The sequence below is a fragment of the Bombus bifarius genome, unplaced genomic scaffold (genome assembly GCF_011952205.1).
Source record: "Bombus bifarius isolate JDL3187 unplaced genomic scaffold, Bbif_JDL3187 scf7180000009790, whole genome shotgun sequence".
Taxonomy (NCBI): Eukaryota; Metazoa; Arthropoda; class Insecta; order Hymenoptera; family Apidae; genus Bombus; species Bombus bifarius.
The window spans coordinates 690,944-717,413 of record NW_022885336.1 but is presented as its reverse complement, the minus strand read 5'-3'; the positions used below and the strand labels follow the sequence as shown (position 1 = coordinate 717,413).

The 26,470-nt window shown below is 33.3% G+C and overlaps 2 protein-coding genes and 2 long non-coding RNA genes across 6 annotated transcripts; 3 read left to right on the top strand and 1 right to left on the bottom strand.

Annotated features, from left to right (window-relative positions):
* The first annotated feature begins 273 nt into the window (after nucleotides 1–273).
* On the top strand, nucleotides 274–5,386 carry LOC117215771 (dynamin-binding protein-like). The gene is made up of 9 exons (XM_033462241.1): nucleotides 274–605; nucleotides 694–871; nucleotides 945–1,063; nucleotides 1,165–2,595; nucleotides 2,669–2,818; nucleotides 2,895–3,515; nucleotides 3,601–3,783; nucleotides 3,860–4,465; nucleotides 4,763–5,386. Exons 1-9 carry the CDS (start codon nucleotides 516–518, stop codon nucleotides 4,952–4,954), a joined length of 3,570 nt encoding a protein of 1,189 aa, XP_033318132.1. The 5' UTR covers nucleotides 274–515; the 3' UTR covers nucleotides 4,955–5,386.
* LOC117215774 lies at nucleotides 347–13,344 on the top strand. The gene is made up of 3 exons (XR_004489206.1): nucleotides 347–357; nucleotides 10,089–10,093; nucleotides 13,210–13,344. It is a non-coding gene; the product is annotated as an uncharacterized LOC117215774 (long non-coding RNA).
* Nucleotides 5,658–6,282, top strand: LOC117215775. The gene is made up of 2 exons (XR_004489207.1): nucleotides 5,658–5,970; nucleotides 6,045–6,282. It is a non-coding gene; the product is annotated as an uncharacterized LOC117215775 (long non-coding RNA).
* On the bottom strand, nucleotides 6,470–25,488 carry LOC117215773 (quinone oxidoreductase). 3 transcript variants are annotated; one of them, XM_033462245.1, is made up of 3 exons: nucleotides 25,335–25,488; nucleotides 11,379–12,104; nucleotides 6,470–8,863 (listed from the first exon to the last, which is right to left on the bottom strand). In XM_033462245.1, exons 2-3 carry the CDS (start codon nucleotides 12,092–12,094, stop codon nucleotides 8,428–8,430), a joined length of 1,152 nt encoding a protein of 383 aa, XP_033318136.1. In that variant the 5' UTR covers nucleotides 12,095–12,104; nucleotides 25,335–25,488; the 3' UTR covers nucleotides 6,470–8,427. The 3 variants fall into 3 exon arrangements, with proteins under 3 accessions (XP_033318136.1, XP_033318134.1, XP_033318135.1); XM_033462243.1 differs by lacking the exon at nucleotides 25,335–25,488 and adding an exon at nucleotides 12,934–13,216; XM_033462244.1 differs by lacking the exon at nucleotides 25,335–25,488 and adding an exon at nucleotides 12,934–13,216 and having other exon boundaries at nucleotides 6,470–8,845.
* Between the last annotated feature and the right edge of the window lie 982 nt (nucleotides 25,489–26,470).

Here is a 26,470-nt window from a genome sequence, read left to right as displayed (position 1 = left end):
GAAAACGTATAAAAATAAAGAATAAAAGCTTTTATATTTTATTTAACCTTGTTTAAAATGTAACTCTTGTATCAAACTGTTCGAAAATTGAATATAATGCCGGATAATATTCACGGTCAAAATAAATATAGTTTTTAGTTTTAATTATACTCGTATTTGTATAAATTTGTTCTAAATAAAAGAAATCATTGCATGCACTTTTCAATTAAAATTAACGTTCTACTTCCTTTAATACATAGTATATGTTACAAGATTATTAAATTAACTTTTCGACGTATGTTTGAAATATTTATCAACCTCATAATATCTTGAAATACTTAATTCCTATGTTTTCGTGTGATATATTCAAACGCACGAGTTAAATTTGAGGATCGACGTAACTGAACAGATGTTCTTGCCACGTGACTAAAGGTCTTATCACGACACACTACACTGACAAGGTGTCAATCTCTCCAGAATTGTGAATTGTGACTTTCCAAAATTAAAAGTAGGATTAAATTAAGTTTTATATAAAAATGGAACCAGGAATACTCACGAAAGTTTTATCCGACTTTTTAACGACTGTTGATGGAGAGTTAAGTTTACATAAAGGAGAACATTTCTTGGTATTTTTAAAAATATATGTGTACATAAACATTTATTTATAACCCTATTGTATTTAATTACATTCTTCTTTTTGTAAAATTGGGATAGGTATATAGTGTCATAGATAAGCACTGGTGTTATGGAGAATCTCGCGGCAGAACTGGAAAATTTCCTTCAAGTCATTTACACAAAGTAGAAATTCCATCATTCCATGATTCTGAATGTTTGTTTGTATCAATTGCAAGCTTTCCAGGACAACAAGATGGAGATCTATGTTTTTCCGAAGGTAATTTGTGTTTGTACATATGTATACTTTTAAATAACGGAACTATTCCAATGCATATGTTTCCTGAATATAGGAGAAATTATTATTGGAGTACAAGATGTTGGATCTGGATGGTACTTAGGTCAAGTAAATTCTAAAAAGGGTATTTTTCCACTAACACATGTATGGCAAATTGACACTAAGTTATTGAAGGTATATTATTTGTATAAATTAACTTTTTAATCTAGTAATTAAATTGCATTTATTATATAAATAAGAAAACCATTAAAAACACTAATTTCTATCATTTTCAGAAAGCTTTAGAGAAGAAGATTACAAGAAAAAAAGCTAGAATAAAAACTAATTTAAAAGCGCAGCTTGAGGAAGAACTTGATTTGGTAGAAGGTGAAATAGTCACTGTCACAGAAATTCTAGGTGATGGTTGGTGCTATGGAATAACAAATGATGGCAAAATGGGTATGTTTCCAGAAGGGTTTATATCTTATATAAATGACAGCACAGATCAATTAGATATAGCATCTGTTACGGACAATAATTCTTCTATATCTATAAATTGCAATGAAAGTATATATAGAAACGTTGAAGAAACGCCTTCTGCAAAATCCTGTGTGGAAGAACCTGCACCAAATTATTATGATTTATTTCCTGAATTCAAACCAACTTCTTCTTCAAGTGTAACAGAAGATGTAAAAAATATCAATAATCTGAATACATTAGATGTAAATCCATATGCTATAACTCTATACCCATTCAGTGCTCAATTTCCAAATGAGCTTAATTTTGGAGCAGGAGAAGTGGTACATCTCATTAAACATGTAGATTCAGAATGGTTAGAAGGTACGATAGATAATCAAAAAGGCATTTTTCCTATGTCTTATGTTAACATCATAGTTGATTGTAGCGAAACAAACAATGAACAAAATTTCTGTAATCAAGAAACAAACACTATACAATATGATGAATTAGTGCCTGGAACTGAAGCAAAAGTGGATTACACTTTTAAAGCTCAAATGGATGGAGATTTGACTATTTTTGAAGCTGATACAGTTAAAGTAATTAATATGGTAAATTCAGATTGGGTTAATGTTGAAGATCACTTTGGTAAAGTTGGTTTATGTCCAAGAGGTTACTTGAGTCCATTGCCTATAGAATCATCAGATGTTAGTATTTTGGAAGATTTTGTAATAATACGACACGATGACGCAGTTTCTGAAAGAACAAAGGAAGAAAAATCAAAAAGACTTTCAGAACCTCATAGACCAGCACCACCTGTACCTGCACCGGGTAGTACTCCGCTACAAAAGGGTGCAACAGAGAATAATTCAATTCTAGATAATATGAATCATCAAATCAACATTACTGATAATGATAATTTAGAAATTAAACGGAAAAGAGCAGACCAAAGACAGAATGTTATATCGGAATTAGTTCTCACCGAAAAGGAATATGTTCGCGACTTAAGGATGACATATGAAACATTTAACTTACATAATCCAAGTCAACTTGAATCTTTGGGAATAGATGTGACTACTTTATTCGGAAATCTTTTTGACGTTATTCAAGTTGCAGAAGAATTATTAGATCTGATACTAAGAGCAATGAAGGGGTGTGATGAAGAATTACAAACTATTGGTCCTTGTTTTACAAGAATGGCTGAAAAACTAAAAGGCGTCTATGTAAAATATTGCGGAAATCATGAAGCTGCATTATTTTTATTAAAAAAGGTTATTATATTAAAATCACTTCTTTTTTACCTTTTATATGTTAAGTATTTTATAGATTACTATATGATTTCAGTATGAGAATAATGAAGAAATAATGAAAGTATTCAACAAAGGAATTGAAACATTGCGGTATCAAGTAGCTTGCTTTGATATGAGTTCTATTCTTATAAAGCCAGTACAACGAATATTAAAGTATCCCCTTATATTATATGAGTTAGTAAAGGTAAGTCATGCTAATACTTATATATGTATTACCAGTGTATTATAAGCTTCCTTAAAATTAGGCAACTATTTTATAGTGTACTGATGACAACCATCCAGATAAATCTACAGTTGAGGAAGCATGGAAGACTATGACTGCTGTTGCCAGTCATATTAACGAATATAAACGTAGGAAAGACTTAGTATCAAAATATTTGGGTAATGACAACACATTAATAAGAAAAATGGCTAAACTTAATATGCATTCTGTGGCAAAAATGTCTACCCGATTAAGTACACGATTTTCTGCTAGTTTAGGATTAACAAATGTTGCTATTGACCCAGAATTTGAAGAGCTTGTGAAACAATTTAGATCTGTTGAAAAATGCGTCTTACATTTAGCTAAAGATGCTGAACAGTGCCTTACATATTTAAGCGATGAATCTATTTCTGGAGAAATGATATCAGATTTCTTGATTCAATACTATCAAGGAACACCTAATGTTGAAGCAATGAGACTTAGAGACATAAGGTCCACAATTTGGTCACAATTCGTACAAGAATTGAAGATATGTTTGAAAAATAGAGTTAGTGCACCAGTTAATTGTTTAGCAACCTTATTAGAGGGACCTGCTGTGTTAATAACAAAGACACATGACAAATTACTTGATTATGACGCTGCTATCTCTAAAAGTGAAAAATATAAAGAATCAAGAATTGTGAGCTTCTATTGTATTTAATTATTTCTTTAAATAACGCGATTAAACTGTATAGACACATCACGACATTTTATTTTTTATATAGGCACAAGATGAATTATCAACAGCAAAAAGTAATTATGAAGCTTTAACACATCAACTAATGGAAGAATTGCCAATTGTGATTGATGCTGGAACAAAAGTATTAGTTGACTGTGTTAGTGCTTTTGCACAAGCTAGAAAACTTTTATGTGGAAAAATTACCAAAAGATATTTGTCTCTTTGCGAGGTATTTCAAATAAAACAATCGATATGTACGATTATGTAAAGGTTAAAAATTTGATCATATTTATTTATATGTGTAGACCTCGACTCAATTATCACGTCCGGACATTTTGGAGTCATTTTTAGTTAATCATAGTTTATTGTGGAACCAAATAACTCGTTTTGCATTTGCTGGATTAAACTCACGGATAGAAGAAGCTCAATCCACATGGTGTCCACAAGGGGAAAGACAAAGAATTGCATTAAGAAAGAAATACTCTAGTGATAAATTATATGTTGTTACAGAAAATATAGCAAGCACTTCCTCTTTGGATATGGGTGCAGCACATGGGACATTAGTCGCAGTGATTAAGAAGCAAGATCCTATGGGTGATGCCACTAGATGGTTTGTAGATAACGGTGTTGCTCAAGGATTTTTACCTTCAAAAAGTTTGCAACTTCAACAAGTAACACAAGCTGAATTACCCAATGAAGCTACTACTTCAGATAGATACAGTAATACATCTGTATCTTCTAATCTAATTTGCATGGATTCTCCTGAAAAAGAAATCAAAACTACATCCCAATCACATTTGAAAGAATTATTAGACCTTAACATTAACGAAGACACGAAGAAAGAGAATCACTATTATGGCAACATTGAACAAATTCCTAGAGTTCAACAATATCAAAATTTAAACTATGAAGTAAGTAATATTAACACATTCAAGTCTTTTCATACGCGCCTTCCCCAATAACATATTATTCCAGTTCCATATTATTTCCGTTAAATTACATTTTTATAAATTAAAATTGGAAACGTAAATGGCGTAAATCACCGGTGGATAACGTCGCCTGATGGTAAAAAAAGATATGATTCAGCGGTGACCTACGCCGCCAGATAGAAGTGCAGATTGTGGTCCAACGGTGGGTCACGCCGATTTGAACGTGTTAAATATATTAAGGAAATTTTTGTTGTTAAACTAAATTACACTGTTTTCCAGTTTTATTATGCAGAATATGATTTTTCTACAAAGATACCTGGAACATTGCCTGTCGTTAAAGGACAAGCATTGAGACTCGTTAGACCTCATGATGAGAAAGGAAATGATGAATGGTGGCTTATGGAGGATCGTTACGGTAACAAAGGTTACGTACCCAAGAACTATTTACGGGATCCACCCACAGAAAAATAATAAACTCGCAAATAAAATATCAGTTCAGTATGTTCATGTATTAAATTGTTGATGTTAATGTTCCAATGCATATGTATAGTTTCATTTATTATAAAATTTTAATTAAGTCATTGAATAATGATTATATTAAATATTAGGTTTTGCTCGAGATATTATTTTTAATTTAATATTAATACATATCATTTGTATATTTTAATTTCATAGAAAAGTATTATAACATTACTGGTTTCTAATAATAGTACTTATGCTTACATGTTTTACGCTTAAAGGTACTTCCTCAGTATTTATTAATACATACATATATGTGTGAAATATAATTGAAAGATGTATATTTTAACTTTACTTATAATAATGCATTACTTCTGTGATACTATAAATATGTGTCACTTTAAATAATCTTAAAATTTTATTGTTTTATTTACAAATATATATAACTTATCTACATATTATATACATTTGAAATATCTATATATTATATGTATATGTTATACACATTTTTTAATTAACTTTATAAAATATCAATACTGTTTTGCATTTTATATAAAAATATGTACATATATATTTAATATTATACATTATCTTTATTGTTCCATATTTGTCAAATTATAAATATATTAATAAAATTCTTGTGTCAATATTAGTCTATCTAAATAATTTATTAAACACAAATTAATAATACACAATTAACAACAACAACAATTAATAATACACATCAGATAATACACAAATGAATAAGAAAGGCAGATTTCTCTGCTTGAAGCTCACCATCCAAATTGAGGATACTTGCGATATGTATTTTATGTAACCAAAGAAACCATTAATATGACCTATATTTTCATTAATAATTATTAATTTGCATTTTGAATTAGGATCAGCTGAAATTACTTTATAATATTTTCCCATAATCAAAATGAAGAGTATGGCACATAAGGCATGTAGAAACGATCCGTTTTATAAATAGTTATCGATAAATCAATGGTATCGATAGGAGGCACAGGAGGAAGAAGCGCAACAAAGTAAAAGAAACTGAAGATATAAAATAAATTGCATACTCAAGTACAAACTAAATATTGATATTATTGTATTACAGGCTGGACATGTAAATGAAGGACGTGATCTCAGAAATTATTTATAAATTAATATTAAGTATTTCATTAGCTGCATGAATTAATAATAATCTTGAGGAAAGAAAAAAATAATCTGGCACATATGACGACCGGCAACAATTTATTATAATTAAGGACAATGAATTCATTGGAGAGAAGGTAATGGAGAGCAGTTTAAAAAGCAAATTGCAGTTTAATTAGTTAATAGTAAGTCCTTGAGCATACTCGATCTTTTCGTTATAAATTGAAACCTCTGTATAATCGATTAACCTACTTTCGACGAATTAACGATTTTTATCGATTTCAATGTCAGTCATTCGATACACACGGATAGAAACACAAGAATTCATGTAGAGGAAGACAACAAGGATCTTAATGAAGGTGTAGTATGAAATACAAACAAGTACAATTATTTTAATAAATCTGTTGTATTATCACCATAATATAATACAATTACTGCCACAGCGAACAGTCAGTAGAATAACGTGTGGTAACACGTATCCACGCTGTTAAATTATCACCTAGGTTTACAATGAAAAATTAAAAAGAGAGAATGGAAATAAAAAGGACAAAAGTTAATTATACTTAAATAAAGAAAACAGTCTTTCAAGGTAGAGATGTAATAACTGCGATATGAGATACGATTAGTTATTTCCTTATACGCGCACAAAATGATCAACTTATCCTAAATTGCGCTATGTGATAAAGGAATACTGATACCTAAGCATAATTTGCGAAAATGCCCCGAAACGTGATAACACGTTCGAAAGTAATTCTGGTGTCTCGATTACGAGACAATCGTATTTTATAAATGTTATATCATTCGTTAAATGCAAACGTTTACCAAATCTACATGTAATGGTAAAGCAACGTTTCTTTTCACGTGATGACAGTTTCGTTCGTAAAACCGCCGACCGATATGATTCATTATTTGTACCTAACGAATTAGGAGGTGTTTTCCTTCCACATTTTAATTGCTCGATTATATTCCGAGTACGTGTGCGAAATGCGTTCTGAGTATGATTTATGTCATTTAAACGATGATACTTGATGACCTGATTACAAAATCTCCCCGCATAACTTTGTCTTTCCTAATCGAATTCCTCAACGAACAATTACAGGCCGGTATTACATGTTAAAAACTTGAAATCATGACGGCCATTACGATTCAATTGACATTAAATATTTAACAGTACCATTAATCATCTTTTGATACATCGGATTTATACGTGTATCCGATATATATATATATACCACGTAAGGTTAAAATCTACCCGAGACTTAACTTAGTTATTAGTCGATAACTCTGTTATCTCTTAAACTCTCAATGGTTGGCAAGGTATTCAGAAACGTTTCTTTCAAATTTTATCGCAGATTGTGCTTTGTTATAGTCGCAGATCATTAAAGTTCAACAACTCGAGCGTTAAATATATTTTATATTAAAATCTTATCTTAACACATTGTTGATCGGTTATAGGTTAACTTGTGCTTTTATGTATAAAGTAGAATTGTTCGATCTTGCATAAAATAGGCGGTGGTACGCGTTAATTTTTACGTAAAATAACTGGTCAACAATGTATTAACAGCTCATTAGGTAATATTGGCAAAGTCTTTCGACGTTGGAAATGAAATATATAATTACATTCTTAAGTTAACAACTTTTAAGTGAAAGCAATACCACGATATTAGCGAAAGAGCCATGGAAAATCTCGCATGCATAACGGTGTATTCAATTCAGCGATAAAACTTTCTCTGTGGTATTCCCTACGTTTCCATGACATCATCGTTTCTCGAATACCTCTTTACTCTCTACTCTATGACCATACAATTTCACGATGATTTTCAACAAATTCCTGGGAAGCGTGATTAAACGCCTTCGAAACGAAAGATGCGAGTAAGTGTGCACTTATCGGTACTGCACATAGCAACGATACAATATATGTAAGTATGTGAACCGATCCAAAGGTAGTCGTTATCGTATAATACACCATTAATAGATACGCAGTGGTATACGGTGGATCGTCCAACTTTTCTCGTTTCGCTTCATCCAAGGATCAATCGTATTACTTTGTATATAAATTAATCGCCCAGTGATCTAACGTTTTTCATAGGACAACTATACCATTATTCTCCTTGCTCCCTGCATTTCGTGCAGAGGAGAAACATTATTCAACGACCCATGCTCTCGATTACTCTGTGAAGCTTCAGTGTTCGAAGTATCCACACTGTTCAGCCACGTTGGCCTCAATACCTAATTAACCGAAGTTGATCCGGCTACCGTCTATTCTTCAAATCTCCTCGGTCGTTTTCCGATTCGCGTTTCGTGCCGATCCGCGCGGCACAAGATGTTCAGTTCCAGAAAATCCTTTAATCCGCTGGATAGAAACGTAAAATCGCACGACCTTGAATCTCAGAGTGACACAGCTTGCGGACCACGTCGAGAACCTCTTCTGCAGGATAAACGGTATGTGGCGGGGGCTCGATTTCACCAGAAGCCACCAGCTCGACCAACTCGCGAAGTTGCTCCAGGGTACCAGCCTCCACTGATTTGATACTCTGTTGCCATTCCTCCGCGCGTCTGCTGAATTTTGGTAGCAATCGATCGGCCACTTCTTTGATCACGAACACCACGCCTCCTTTGCTCAGGCACTGCATACTGCGATGTAGACTGCGCGAGGTTGTACCGAAATCGATCACCACATCCACGTGACCTTGACAGGCATCCATCGTGCGCTCGATCAGCTGTTTCTCGTACAGATCCTCGCTCCATTGTACCACGTTCACGCTGTAGTGAGAAAGGAAACTGTTGGTGAATAAATCGAATGGACTTCGGGTAGGATGCAGATGGACTCGGTTATTTAGCTATCTACTCTAATTTCTTGCACCATATGTATAGGGGATCGAACGGAAATTAAAACGATGTTTCGATAAAAGGGTAGAAAGATTTAGGCGATCAAGGTATTGTCTGAACCAAATCGGATTTATTTGGATTTAATGAAAATATGTTTTATTGAAATATGTTTCGATAAGGGAAATTATTTAGTTGTAAGATCGAGGTGTTGGGATAGAGTTTGAATTTTTAAATCGTTACAGGGGACTGATTTGTCAATTCATTAACAACCAATGTTCAGTGTAATGCAATATTCCGTTTGTAATATCTTCGATCAACTTATATGTTATTAAATTTTGGTTTGTAATATTTTGTTACGAAAGTTATTAAGGGAATTCTTTCCATCGCTGTTTCCAGAAATCTAGGTTTTATAATTTTACGAAATTTTATAAATAGTATAAGATATCTACTTTTTAATGGAAGTTATTTTTATATCTCTGATTTATATATATCTAGCGAGTAGACTGTGGATGTTCACGTAAATTGATGTTTTTCTGAATACGATTAAAAGAATGAAACCTAAACGGAAACTTGCTTTATCCTCTGAATGTTGCAATGAGCACTGTACTTCGGATATCTTGAACATTTTTTCACATATAAGGCTCACTAATAGTATGCTACTGAGCTTTCGTGAAGTATCCATTATTGTAATACATCTCTCTTCTATCTACAATATATAAATTACTTTATTCAAGTTTCCCAATAATGTTGCGTTTATGCACTACTTCACTGCTTGGCCCTCAATAAATTAATTTCGATATCTAAGTCATGTTCCTTATTCCTAAACGTGATACTGAATAACAGACAATACTACATATCAAACAATACTACTTCTACCAATCTAAACCAACTACTTACTGACAAGTGCTCAAACAGTTACCTTTAAATCACCAACAATCATTTCATCGAAAATGTCCTTATCGACACGATTTCACCGATACCTAGTTTGCCGACAATTTTTATTTACCCACACATCAATGCGCTAATACCTTTAATAATTAATATCACCGATATAGATTAAAATAATAACTTTAATCTATTTCCCCGTTTGTCTATTTATATATAATAAGATAGCATTTTTCTGTTTCTCTTAATTGTAATTATTATTTGGGAATATAATTAAGTAGATAACTATAAGTCGTAGTGAGTTTCATCATTTTCCCTTTTTTCTTTACCTTTTTATGTATGGAAATGAACGTGTAGATAAATATGTAGATGAATAGAATTGTCAACGATGACACATCACGGTAGGTATAATATAATAATTGCCGGCAAAAAAGAACGAGGGAGACATCGATCGCCAGTAATTTAAAGGTAATCGACTGCTGAAAGCTGTACATGCAAATGAAAGACGACAGAGTGCAGTGATTATCAGAAATTGGAATACATTATACATACATATAGACAACGACATGTTTTGATCTCTTTTTCAATCCTTTTTATCGGTTTATATAATATTCAAATCGGATGACTCATCGCGTATATAAAAGTATGCGGAAGAGATCCGAGATACGAATTTATGTAATAGCAATCACGGAAAAGATAGATAGAATCGAGCAGAACGTCGATGTATCTAAATGACTTTATCATTGGTGTCGACACGATCAATTAGCTCGAATAACAAAAACAAAACGGCTTTGCTAATCGACCAAACACTGCCAGCTGCCTAGTTCAAAGATCAACGACGAACAATGCTCGGTTTAATACGCGTCGTTCATCTAGCAACCAATTAAAGGCGAGTCTAGCTTCAAGAGAAGGTCAATTCCCATGGTGAATCGTTAAAAAATTTATATGTGATATCACATGATTATTTGTTATCATGTGATATAAGTTTCTCAATAGATACGCTAATGCTCAAGTGTATCCAGATAAGCATTTGTTTATATTTGATAAGATGCAATTTAATTACGGAATTCTAGATAAAAAGAGAAATACTTGAGTCTTTAATGACGCATACGAATTGGATTTTCAACTGTTAGTCAACAAATACGAAACGGTAGGAAATCCTCGTTCCAACTTAATGAAAATACTTGATTTTTTCGAGAATCTTTTACCTCTAATCTATTTGAACTAAAATTCATTAGTTTATCGAAAGTACTTTATCTTCAGTTTTTCCAGGCTATGAGCTTGACGAAACATTACTACTGTCACTGAGTTCCCAGAGAAACGTAATGTCCAAGGTCAGATGACAGGTCAAAATGTCGAGAATTCATTGTTCGGGAGCTAACAACACCAAGAATATCATTTCTCTCGAAGAATCTCGCTTCTTCGTCGCAAAGAAAACATATTGGCAATAAGAGACGTATTCGCAGTAAAAGACGTATTTGCAATAAGACACGTATTTACAACAAGAAACATATTTACAGTTCCTATCGTCTACCATCTAACATCAACAAGGTCGTCCTATCCGACGCTCAAAACAACTCACCGTTGGAATTCCTGAGCCATAGTTAGTCCATCGTCTTTCAGCGAAGCGATTGTAATGGTAACCCTATCCTTCATGTTGCTGAAGTGATACGCCGCGATTCTCAGAGCCCAAAGTGCCAGACCGCCAGTGCCAACAATTAGAATCTTGCAAACGCTCTTCTCGCCTCTCTGCTTCAGCACCGCTTGAACGTGTTCATGAGCAGCAAAAACGGTGTTCATGGCTAATAGAGCACCAGCTGGTAACATGGCCGCTACGCTGAGGCTGACGTTATCTGGTATCTTTATAAGATACTTCAGATCGTGAACGACCAGGTATTCGACGTATCCATTTGGAATTCCCTCGTAAGGATAAAGAATCACTCGATCTCCAACCGTGTAGCCGCAGTCCTCGGGAACATTCGCTCCAAGCGACTCGATCACTCCTGCTACCTCGTATCCAGGGAACAGAGCTGCGTCACGGACTCCGTGATGAGGCAACGATGCTGGGAAGTCACCCTCCAAAGAAACATCTGTCGCTAAACTGCTTCCACTGGAGACAGAGGTCAGGCTGGATAGGCTTGGCGAACGACGAGGATGGTAGCAAGCACCTGCACACATCACCCGGATCCGGGCTCCGTGCGCCGGAACATCGGGAACAGGAACGTCGAAACTGAACACCCATTCGCGACCCGTCACGCTCGGGCTGTCGATGGACACCTGCCTGCATAGTTTGTTCATCTTCTTCTCCCTGCAAAGAGACACCAATGAATAGGCTGAAGGGTACTTTGAATAGAAGTAAATTAGGTATATTTCGTTCTGCGCTTTTTATTTTACCCACTAAATGCTATTACGTGGATATTATATTTTTTCGTTTCTAATTTTCGTACAGCGAATATTACGCGCATCGTATGTATTTTTGCAGAATTAAAATTTTATGTATGAACATCCGCAGTCTGGATACAAAGTATCGGGAGTAAAAACGGAGAAAATTATTTTTGGGATGTTTCTCAGTGTCAAGCTTATATATACACATATATAACGCAAGCTATGTCAACACTGATACGTTCTTTGAGTCATTTTCGATTCAGTCGAAAACGAAAGAATTCTCGCTTATATGCGCGATTCTTCGTTTCAAGTTTATACTAAGATCTTTTCTAAAACGTCGAAGATCTCGTCCATTTCACGAAAACAAAATTGAAATACAACGATTTGAAGAGCGAAATTGTATCCGCCGTACGAAAAGATATGATACTGTTATATTTTATAAAAGTCTACGAGCGAGAAAATAAATTGATTACGTTAATGTCAATTATATTAAACAGCGAAAATTTCCAGACAAGGCCAACAAATTACAAGCGACGTATCGGAAATTTTGAAGCAGCCGCAACCGCAAGCGGAAACACGCCGTTAGCCCCAGTTTCTACACGTCAGCTGTTGCCTCTTACACAAGACTCCACCAAGGTACGTATACGACTATATCATATATCAAGATAATCGAGGCAATTTCACACTTGCGCTGGCCTCAACTCTCTTTCAATAAACGTAATTCACTAAACGAGATTAAAACACATGCATACCCGTTACAAGGTGAGAAGGGCTTGTGTGTGATCGGTGCCACTGACTCCAATTCGACGGGCATTCTGTATCAGGCTTTTCTTACTTCTATTTCACAGTGTGCTCGACTATTATCAACAACTCCCCTCTAAATCTATTCTCGAAAAATTTCAGTCTCCTTCAAGAGGATGGAATCTCGTCAACGAATCTCGCGACTCGATTCTTCGAATTCACAATAAGATCAAACGCTCGTGGAATTATCTCACTTTCGAATATATTAAGTCGAAACTTGGTTGAAGGCAAACGAACGATTGGAAGGGAACGACTTAGAGTTACGAAGAAAATAAGAACTTTGGTAAAAACAGAGTACGTTGCTCTGTGAACGCGTAAAACGTACTAGTGGAGCGCGCTCACGCTCCTTCACTTTTATACCCGGACGGGCTTTCTCGTTCAAGCTGCGTTAGTCATGGTAGGCAGAAAAGGAGTCATGGTAGGGATCCGAAGAAACGGAACGTAAGCAGGTACGAGCATTCGCGTACCACGTGCAACCTCTGTTTTTCTCCTATATCGACGCCCTCACGTTCGTCCAGTGCTTCGTGATAGACGCATGAATGAGGCGGAGATAGCTCGTGTTTTTATTTCGATGACGACTGCAATCGATTTAACTCTTCGAACACGTATTTCGAGACTCCGTGCTGCAAATTCTATGATCTTCGTTGGGGTGTTGTTCGTGGAATATGTTTCCGAACAATAGAAGTACATAAAAGCAATAGAAGAGGTGTAATTATACGTTTCTCGATAATAGTTCACGTATTATCGATATTACGTTTTATCGTGAATCGATCGCGATGTATTCGAAAATTATTTGAGAAAAACGCGATGAGATCATTCTTTTTCGTCGATTCGCTGATTGTTATCTTATTTACGAGTAAAATGAAATATTTCAACTCCTTGTACTTATTCTACTGGGTTATTCCTGTGCAGCTAGAACGACCTTGATGATGTGAGAATCAAGAGAATCTTGTATCTTCTTCACCGATAACAAATAAGAGAGAAAAAAAAAGCTATCGTATAAATAAATTTGTGAACATATATAGCCTTTTGACGATGTAGCAAAATAAGAATGAATACTTCTTTATAATAAAAAAAATTATTTCTCTATCAGCAATATTTCTTGCGTTTTTGGTATCGGATATAAGAGATACACAAGAAGTATTAATAATTACCTTGCAATGTTACCCAGCGTTACAACAACAGATATCTTTGACTAATATGAGAATTTGCATGATTACATCTAATCGTCGTCTATGGAAAAAAACGTGAAATTAAAACTCAGAGGGGAAACAGTAGTCTTTGTATCTAAAGGTGTGCAGGTGAGAATTTGCTTGGTTATAATTATATCTTGTTAGAGAATTTGCAAAAATATTGCCTTATCCTCGACGTGTTAACAACGATGGAAATCTTCATCTGATATTGGAAATTTCTTGAAATCACATAGAAGTAATTCGGAGAATGTAAAGTATATATCGCGTGTTATTCATCGCTAAGATAAGGTAATCTTTCTATAACGATCACGAGAAACCGTCTGACATCTCGTATTTTCGTATAACGAATAGATATTGGATATATAGACAACACGATATCAATGAATATGGGAACGCAACATGTTCTGAGACAATAAAAATGCTGATATACGTTATTAATTATTCAGATGTGTGAAAGTTATATATAGTCGATATTTAATAAACATTATCTTATCGGCAGAATGTTCTATTCCTAAAGCGTAACTTTGTTGAACGAGTAATCAATATTCTTCGAAATGTGGTTATTTCTATGTCTTTACTTGTTTCAAAGTCGATAAGTAAATTTAACGAATATCGCGCTGAATGAAGCGATCAAAAAATTACCTTTAGTAACGTAATTAATATCTTTGAAGTCTTTTTATTGCAAAAAAAAGGGAGAAATTTCTTTCATATTTAACGTTTAGTTTAAGTATCTAAATCAATACCCAGATTCTATATTTAATATAAATACTTTCAATATTGAATTGGCTAATCGTTTCAAGTAGCGTAAAGGAACGATGAAAATGCAATAAGTTATATATAAAAGACTATAATTAATGTAGTACGATAATAAATTGATATTAAAATGGTATATTAAAAATAGATAAATTAGTGAAAATAGATCGTGGCTCTGTCTTAGTAAAATTCAATGTTGACTGAACGATTGTTAAAAACGAAAAATTAAAAACTCGTGATTTTTACAGAGTTGTTTAAAAAAAAAAGCTAAAGACTAATTTGGAATTTGAATATCTTGGAATAGACTCTGAACAGGGTAATTGATTCTTTTCTCGAACGACGTAGAAGATTGTAAAAACGATCGATAAACTTCGAAATTTTCCCGAATCTTTCAGTAGATTTAACTACTTGGATTCTCTTAAATGTTTGATTTAACCTTCCTGATCACTAGTGTTCTCCAGTGCGATAAAATAAAATAACGATGATCGATTATTAATTTGATGTATCATATGGCACTCATGTGACACATCATATGGCATATCATATGGTTGTGCTTATAAAGAATGACATTGTTTTGTTTTGACTCAAATAATACGCATATGTATGTAGCCATGTGTTTATTATTGATCAAGTGGTGACATGGATCTTATCAACTTCGCGATGACCCTTCGATGCTGTCCAATTTTCATCGTACGTCATACGAATCCGCATGCAAATAATCGCTGAATAATTTCAGACAAGATTCACCTTGAGACGAAATTAATTTTTCCCCTAAGAAATTGTCGCCAATTGTTCCAAATACTTCACGATGTGCTTTAAATTGCACGAATTTATTTCGCCAGCAACGATGCTGATAACGACCGATTTACAATATTTAAATAAAACAAAGTATCATGTGTTGTACACGTGAACGTAAATGGAAATGGAAAAGAAGAGTCCTTCAGCGGCAAATAAAAAGCACACTCGATTGTGAAATATAATAAAAATACAGATAAAATAGAAAAAGATTGTGAGTTATGTGTAGGAGGAATCGCGTTGGCCCTCATACTAGTTTCAGACGAAATATCATAATAGCCAGCGTTCAGTTATCGTCAAGAAATTATCAAAATCTGGGTTAAACATTCGTTTACGAGAATAATTGCCCGAGTTTTTCAGTAAGAGCTAAAATAAACGTTGCCTCTGAAATTCGTTTCCTTTGTTTTTCAGTTTCTATAATTCATTATCAAGTGATTTATTCGATAAACCACGAGCATCTTTTTGTAATATTTGCATCGTGGTACGTTTATAATTGCTTGACTCATAAGCGATCGTCAGCAACAAACAAGAACTTGGGGCAAGTAGAATAAACGAGGAAAGGACAGCCCTAACGTTAGATCTAGTATTACTTGATCCTTAACTCGTTAAGAACCAAGCAGTGAAATAACACGTGAAAAATATGTAAATGCGATATTATTGCATAGTAACAAACTTGGGAGTCTGGAAATCCGAAGATCTAAAAGACTGAAACTTGAAAAATTTGAAGGCGAAATACTGCGTTTTAAACTATTATTTGGCCTTGTTAGAAAATACTTACATTGTAATAAACATGATAGCAAAGATATTAAGAGCTATAAAAAAAAAAAAAATGAATTACGGTGTTGTTAACAATCGTGATTGAAGAAGGTCATAGAAAATAAAAAAAAAAAAAAGAGAAAACTATGATCTTCTTTATCACGATTGTTGACAACAAGGTAATTGTGAGAAGGTTAATTAACGAGGTCAATTAAAAGGAGTTCACCATTTTAATAGAGAGAATAACGCAACGCAGTTGCAATCTTTTTCAACGCATTGTTTGACTAAGTCAATTCGATGATAATGACGTACGATAACGTCAACGCCTACATTTCCTCCGTTACCTAATTAATTCTATCTATTAGCATTAATACATCGTGTTTTTGCCATTATATCTGACTGGCATCGTTATTATCGTAGGTGCGAAATTTGCAGTCACATCAAACACGCGGAAACAGACCGAGACAGACAGTTTGTCTAGATCCCGGAAATGCTTACTTCATGCTGTACTGAAATAGCATGAAACACGATAAGAAGACAATGTAGATACTTAAGAATTATTTTAGGTTTGTCCTAGAACCGTCTTTGATTGTTTCGCATAACGAACAAAGTTCTCATAGCGAATAGGAGCAGGACTCGTGATAACAATACCAATGAGAGTACCATATATTTATTTCTTACTTTACGATTCTCCAAATATTTTAAAAATAATTTTTTAAATGGTGCTTTAAATTATTTTTTAGCAATCCTTTAATCATTAACAAACTATAATAGAGAAAATTCCAGTCCACGCAAATTTTGTTTTAGTAGTATAATCCTGTAATAATACCGTCGTAATGTCACGTAATAACCAGTGCAAGTAATAATTTTGCCACATTTCATCCACTCATCGAATAATAGCGAGAATAATTGAGAAATAATTGAACTGCATTTGTTTGACTTTGTCCTGTAAAATAAATCTTTTCCTCTTTTAAACATTTCCAAGTGATTTTTCTAAACTCGTCATCTTGTGAGCAATTATTTCACTAATATTTCTAAGAAGGATTTCTAAAGAAAGGAAACCTAGACGAAACTGAATTGTTTTCACATAGAGCTAAGAAACAGCAGCAAAATACAATTAGCTGCAATTACGATACTAACCTTGGCTTCGAGGAGGAGCATAGTGCCTCATGCAGCTTGCATTGTGTAAGAACGTGTTTGTCATTCGCAATAGGTAAAAAGATACTGTTATTCGTGCTTTATACCATATTTTGATCGCACATCAATCGATTATCTCTTTGTTATCAAAAATACGATTTATTATTTTATTTTTAAGAAAACTACTTTGTCAATGCCTTCGTTATACTGAAGTCGATTATTATATTGTTGACCAACGCGTTTTATCTCGTACAAACAGTAGCTGTTTGACGCTTTTTTATTACACGATATGTACTTTACAAACTGTTTATATAATAATCTTATACAATAAAACAGCTCAACCATTCGAATAAATGGTATTAGAGAATATCTCGCTAATACGTTCCCTTGATACAGAACAGAATCGATCAATTTTCACACAAAGTCACCCAAGCTAACATTCACCAAGCTTTTGTATGTGTTTTAATAATTTTCAGATTATTCCACTCTTTATCTGATGTTTTAATCAATTAATAAGTTGCCACAATATTGAGTCAACGTGCATCCAAATATCAATCACGTTAATTCCGACAAGTGAACGAATGTCTAACGACACTTTAATGTATTTTTTTTTTTTCAAATGACCAAATAATATTAATGATGTCATTGATATATTAGTAAATTAAACGCTTGAAATCAAAAGACATCATAATTAAGAAAGAATTAAGCTTCAAAATAGATACATTTTTAATTCGTTTTACGACCACAATATTCTGTCACACAGATACTTTGTTGATGCTCAGGATAGTTTCGACCGATGATACATAATATCAAATTATTATCTTTTCTTTACGACGAAAGAACATACCAGAAATAAAATATGCCACACGAGCAACTACGATCTAATAGCATCACAATAACAGTCGTTCAAAGTACATAAAATCATGCTCGTCTATGGTTCATCATCACGATTAACGATACTTGAATTATTTCTGGTAAAGGTTCTGCAGAGTATCCTCTGCAACAATAACATTTTAAACGTAAATATTGTGTGTTATCTCATTTAACCAGGTGTTATACCATTACTCGATCAGCTCAATAGAAGACATTGATCATCATTATTCCAAGGATTTATGTATCAAAGAAATCTAGATTGAATTGAAAAGATTGTTTTGTAAGTTATTGTGATGCAAATGAGTTCTCCACAACGAAAAACGGAAAATCGAACGAAAAAATGATAAAGATTACTGTAATATTCTCAAATATCTTTTTCATGGTTTTGTATTTATTTGAACAGAGGAAAAAAAAGCGTTTAATTCTGGAGAGAAGCTATTATTAAAGGAATTCGCGTTAATGCTATCACGGATAAAATTTCAACGCAGAGTATATTTTTGTTATTTGAAAAATCAATAAAGCTAAACGAACGCGATTTTTATTATCGTTATATTTAATATTCGCTAAAAATAAAATAAAAAAGAAAGTAAAATATTATTTATAATTGTTAAAAATAACATTGTGGTGGTATTATTATGAGTGGATAATATTACAACAAAAATGGAGAGGAATTTCACCTTCCTTAAGAATATCTTCAGCATAAAATTGAAACAAGAAATTACATATAGCAATAACAATTGTTTCATATTTTCCTCAGATGTAAATAATTTTCTAGCGATAGGAAGATACGATTTAGTGGAAAATCACTCTAAGAATGCAGAAGGATCAAATAACAATAAACACCTTTTAGAAAATTATTATCTTGTACTAAAATGACTATTAGTTATACAAATACGTATACCGACGCAATTTATGCGCTGTGAATGAACCAACAAGCAGCTGATCTCATCCTGTATTTCCAAAAGACAAAGAGACTCTCGCGATGCGTTCAGTGCTACTTGAAGACAAAGAAACTTCACAGTACGATTTAGCATTACGCAATAATAACAATAATATCTCAAAAATACTTATACTCCACAATTATCTAAAAATATCTCTGTTTGTTTCTATGTCCACCGCCATATCTTAGACCACTTTACTTGTCTATTTCACAGTTCTCCTTTTCCTTTACCTATCCTTATCGTTTGAAAACATGTTTACGATGTCAGTATTTAGAGATTTTATGATTTGACAAAAATCTTCTATTTTCAAGCGCAATCTAAAGATTTCTCACGTATATCTATCAATTAGACAGTTTCTTGTTAAAAATCAAGTGTAAGTCATTCTATCACGCAATCATCTTTATTATTGAAAACTTTATCACATGATACTGAGTGCTATGAAGAGAACAGTGAATCATAAACCTAAAAAACCAGTATTTCACGATAAATTCCACTATTTCCAGATGAATGCATCACTCGTATTTTCTCCAGAACAACAATTTCTAGGTATTCTTTATTAGAATAGTGTTTATTTTTTCGTAAAATTATTTTTATTTGTGCACCCAATAATTTCTCATCACAGTTAATGTATATTTTGTGCTCTGGAACATTGTAAATATTGTTAAATGGACGCAAAGCAACACGCAGTTGGCTTTCTAAATTTGCACACGATATTCTTATGCCTTCGTGATACACATACATAAATCAATCGCGCGAAAAAAAAAAGAAAAGAAATCGTTACACCTAACGCCTACTACTATCAAGAGATACTTTTCTACTAAGAATCGATCGTACATTTTACCAAAGGAACAAACAAAATACTTTTTTTTTTTGACAAAATTTCGTCACCACACTACGATATGAAAAGGTTTTTATTTCCAAGCACGAATTGAGTCGCAAAATGTACGCATGTAATCCGAATCCTTCAAATTTTATACCAGACGACCGTTTAGAAAATTTCCAGACTACACAACCGTGCACCTTCTCGAACTTTTATTTTCGCGTGAATCCCACCGATGAAAAAATTGGATCATCGAATGTTTCTCAGTAGTTCTGTACGTGTAAACAACGAGTTACGAGAATGTTTACAAAAATCGATCTTTAGAATGATTACAGAAATCGCATGCCATCACGATTCTATTACCACGCGAAAATCTTCCACTGAAGAGAAGGAGAGCAGTACTTTTACTCGTAAGAGTGACACGAATCGACAACATATATATGGTACCTAAATCTTGAATTTAACCTCTATTTTCAAGCAACATCTTTGTCTTTCCAAAATTTTTAACTTCTATGTAGAAGATATCGTGTTTAAGTTAAAAGGAAAGGCCTAAATCTCGTGTCATGAGACAAACAAGTAAGAGGAAATAAATAGAGAGGAATCTGTGTAAATATTTACACACATATGGATTTATATTTCTTAATCGTTAATACAAAAATTCTACGTTCCGAGTGCACAATAGTTTACCGATTACAACAGACCTCCGTTTATATTGACTGTATTTATTTGAACCAAACTTTAGTTATTACCTGATTAAATGAATTCCGTGACGGTTAGATACATTTATCTGAACATAAATTCCTATTCCATAAATCAAAAAATCATAGGTGATGAGAAAAATCATACTGTATGTATTGTATATACATCAATTATATAAGTTATTTGTTTCTCGACAAGTTCATATAAACAGAAATCTATCGTAATAATATTAATGAATTGACAAATAACAAGTTCACGAGTTTACAATTTTATATTAAATAATCGGCTAACTTGTAATTTACAAAATTTACTTCAATAATTTCATTTGCTTTATCATCAAACTCAATATAAGAGAATCTAATGACTTGTTACTGGCAAAATTTCACTATTTTATAATACATATTAGTTCAATTGTGCAAGAAAGTTCTGATTGATCTCACTTTTCCAAGCCCTTTGAAAGACAAAAATGAAAACGAGGATTTTACCATGAACCGATGTACATAAATAGCGTAGTGCGCGTGGTGTGAGACTGCATCAGTGGGATACGGGGAAGGGGAACTCGGTCGATGCCGTGGAACCGTGGCACGTTGGAATCACGTGCACATCAGCAAGCATCCGCGTGCTCAGCCGAGCCACTCCGCTCGACACGCTCTCACCTTCCCGAGTACAATGCCCGTGGTGTTTCGGATCATGTTTACTCCCCCAAATAAGCGACTGCGTCCGTTAGAAAATTTTATCGGTTGCGTCGCGAATATCCGAACTTTTACCAGCATTACGAGAATTTTTGGAAAAATTACTATGTATATATAAGCCGCTTATTTGCCAAATTGGTTCACGCCATAAAACAAAGAATAGAGGATATTGATGAAATTATGTAAGATACTAAATTTTACTAATTTTATAAGGCACTTAACTTAAAAATTATTAAAATGTTCCGGAAAGGAAGTTGACAACTTTGACCAATGGATGGCTTATATCAATATTTGTGTACAATATATACTTTGGGCTTTCTTATCTTGTCAATAAACAAACAAACTCATTCAAACAAAAATATGGACACGTCAAAGGAAGATTAAAGAATTGTACATCATCGGTGTGAGGTAAGCCATCGGTAACGCTGGTACATGTATACGTATAAGTAATATAAGATAGATATTTTTGGACGTTTTAAAAGCAGTTATGACTGATGAGGTTCAAGCATGGATGGAAGGGAGAGTGTTTTGATGATAGGGCTCCGGTAATACTACTGGAGTGACGCAAAAGCCTTGTTTTTATTCTTGTTCCTTAAAGGGGTTTGAATAATATGATCGATGAGAACGTGGAATTTTTAGATTAATAATTGAAGGGTATGAGTTCGTATGTAAATACTTCTATTAAGATGGATGACTTTTAATTACACTATCTAATAACCTATTATCAATTTGAGCCTTTATTACAGTTAATAGCCATTTAAGCCAGCTGCGTTGTTTTGGTCTTAGATTTTGTTGAAGAGTTTCTTAAAAAATTATTACGTGAAAAATTCATGGGCGTAGCAGGGTTAATAAAAGTACCTATTATGTAATATAAAACATTCAATCATGAGAGAGTACAGCTACTAGGCCTTATTTTGTATACATATACATGATATAATTATAGCGGAGCTAAGTTTGTTGAATATTCTTTGAGGGTCACGTTATTATAATTCGTTTCATCAAGGATTACCTCGTTGCGTAACGCTACGCACCTGGACAATATGCGGCTCTAACTTTATAGCAGGATATCTCGAAACATTATGGATCAGTACAAACTTTATTAAACAGAAGCTTAATTCATATACGGTATTATATACAGTAACGAATAAAACCACATTTTTCTGCAAAATCTTGTATAAATATGTAAAATATAGCCTTCGAACCTATAGCTTACATATGCATGTTTAAATCATAATTCATTATTAGTAAACAGTTCAATAATAAAGTTTAATAATAAATTATAAATAGTACACAATGACTTATTTTACTGAAACGTAAAATTTTAATCACTGTAAAATTGATACATGAACTGATTGTAGGACTCTGATTCCTTTACAAACCTAACCTAAATTGATGTAAAACTAACAATGTATACTAAAAGCGACATAAAAACCGTTATAGGAATCGAAATAGAAACTTTGATTATAATATTTACTCTAAATAAACATTCTGCATAAACGTTTTAAGAAACAAAATCAATATCGTAATAATTCTCAACTTTTCTTATATTTTACAAGAAAATCAAATAAAGTATCATATTCATCATGCTGTTTTTAGTTCCCACCAAATTTTATAAAACAAACTATAGCTTGTGCCGATACTTTTATTCATCACTGTACATATACATATAAAAATATTGATATACAAAATTTAACAAATCCATGGCTATCGATTAAGATAGAATTAAAATTATGTGTAATTGTTGTGTCTGCTTAAAAGTGAGACATCAACGCAGAGGAATAATAATTCTTGAGAAAAGACGTTTAAGAGGATTACATATTATATACAACTGGTTTGATGCATAGGCGATGCAGCATTAGCTGATGCAGCATTAGTAACATCCAAAACATTAGCTCAATGCAAGGAGAAATAAATTATGCGTTTGTCCTTGCATGCGACCTCGAAACGTGATATTATTTTGTCTCGTATGACGTCGTTTCGCTGATAATTTGAGAATATCGTTCAAAAATCTTCATGAAAGGATGTCAACTGACAAAAAAGACAAATATTTCTCGTATTAAAACAAATTGGCAGTAATGAAAATGTAATTATTTATACGAATCTATCTGGAATATTTTAATTTAAAATAGGCAAACATTTTTATGGGTTCCCTTTGATTTGCTTAAGTAGTAGCTTCCGTTAAATTTTTTGCGAAATATGATAAATATAATAGTACTGTTCCCGCATTTTAAAACTGATATAATCTTAAATTTTTGTTATCGATTCTAGTCCTTGAAACGATGACCGTGAAACAAATTATCAGAAACATTTCAGAGATAAAAATGGTATATACTGATGTGCAAACCGAAAAAGTTATCAAACAAAGGCTCAAGTCCTTTGCATTCACTAACATTTATAAGTTGACGACCAACCTTTTTAGTACGTGTTAGAAAGTTACAACCAGACCTCGAACCTCTCTGCTCATCAAAAAAAAAAAAATTAGTGATCGTTAATGAATCGATTAACGCAAAGGTATAGTAAATATACGTCCTAAGAAATGATCCATATAGTTTGCCCATTCATAGACTTCATTTATGATAATGCATCGTAAATATACATAACCTCTTTCTTAATTCTTGAAATTCTACTGTATATTTAAAAAAGGAAAATGAAAATTTCAATAAAATTCAGTTGCGTAGGTTATGGAATGTGTTCTTGCATTTAATCAGCGATAATATTTTTAGCACGCCAGTGCATCTTTTATACGCGCTGAAACAAGCAGCCGATCTCCGAATTGATTACAGCGCAAGTTCGGCTTTTGTTTACACTTTCATAGGTCGATGAATGCGCCTGATTTTAAAATACCGCTATTTTGCGAATATAGCGTAGTTATTTGTGATATCACGCGTTTCATGGTATCGCGGTATCTGTGCGAAGTGGTAACATAAATACGTATCGTGAACGATCAGTTGATAACGTGACACGTTTCTATGTTCCAATCAGCTGTTCAGGAAGCGTCATTCAGGGGCACGGAGTTGGCACGTTGTTGTCGATATCGGTTACGTGAAAACACCTACAATATCTGACGTAGAAGTCAGTGGTCGATATTAACTTCTTTTTCTGCTAATCTAGTTTTACTTCTCCATTGGAAAATTAATAGATTTTGTAAGCATAAAATGCAAAATTACATGTAAATTAGCGTAACTGAATAAGATACAGTAGTATAATAACAGTAATTTATGATTACTATATTACAGTATATTGTATCCTATCATATATAAAGCATTGTATCATACATTCTGATTATTAATCGCGAAAAAATTTGCAGGATGACTGATATTTTAAATGTTGCGAAATGTCAGCATATTCGAAGAATGCACTTACTATACGGTCAGGTCTAAAATACAGGATATATATTTCGTCAACAGAAATTCACATACGACAGTTTTTTTATCACCAACATTCATCTTTTCATTAACATTACAAGACAAATCAACTTTTTCAATATGTAAGCACTTGTGCTCCGTATAAGTGATACACATACACTAATTGCGAATACAGAAACACTCGATCATGGAATTGAGGAACTTTATATAATACCCGATGTCCTACCTAACACTTACGATCGACCACAGGGACATTAATTTTTCCATGAACTTAGCTGCAAATCCATAAGCAATTATTATGAAAGACAAATCAAGGTTGATTCCTCACCTTACAAATTAACCGTTTGATAATATCGTTGGTGTCAACTGCTTTCACGAAAACACGTAAAACGAACACGTAATGCTGACAGTCACACGCCAAGCCTTCGTTTTATTCTGATAGATTTACTGTGGAGGGCAGAATCGTATCCAGCGAGGGCGCTTCACGGGGAACCATCATCGCGCCGACTCCGAAAAGTCTGCAAATCCAACGTCGAACTACGACCTATGGAAGGGATGTCATCGATCGCACGTACACAAAGCCTATGGTCTGTAAGTATAGCAATCCCTTATTTTCTATTCTTTAGAACAGGACGAGTGATAAACTCTTATGAGTGGAAAACTCCGAACAAGCTTCGGATCAATGTATTCATGAATCACGATTTTTATTTTTCAGAGTACATATATTGTTAGTTGTATTGGATATATTTTATTAAATACATCCGATTCGACATGCCTTCTGGTCCTTTTAGTTCAAGTATCACTTTATTAAACATTATGATATTCTTTCCAATAAGGTAATTATTGATAGAGATGATTGAATTGGAAATTTTTAAATATTTAATCATAGATGAGATATAATATGGGCCAACCATTGTATTTTTATATTACGTAATGATGTTAGTTATTATATATAAAAGAATCTTTTCGAAACGTCAAATAATATTGACAAAATTTTGAATTATTTGGTATATGCATTACAATGTATAACACATGTACGCAAGATTTTTTAAGATCCACAAAAAGTTTAAAGATTAGAATGAATTGCAGATTGCATAAATAGAATACGCAGACCTTAGGTCGATACTGTTTTCTAAAGAATAATTTTGAATAAAAGACATCAACTGTCAATTTTTGCCACGAATAGGTGATTACCATAAAAATACATATAAAGGATAGAGTACGCGAACCATATGTTACCGTGTAAATGGATATGATATGGCAATAGAAAAAGAATGCTGCATAGAAGTTCCTTGTGTCTTCGTCTAATCAGACATGCACACTGATATCGTTCGTTAATCGATATTACACTTCTATATTTACTGCATGAATGTGGATATTATACATAGGTATTAGACAAGGATACAAAGGGCTTCTATACAGCGTTCTCTTTCTATTTTTATATCACTTTCCCAGCTCGATCAC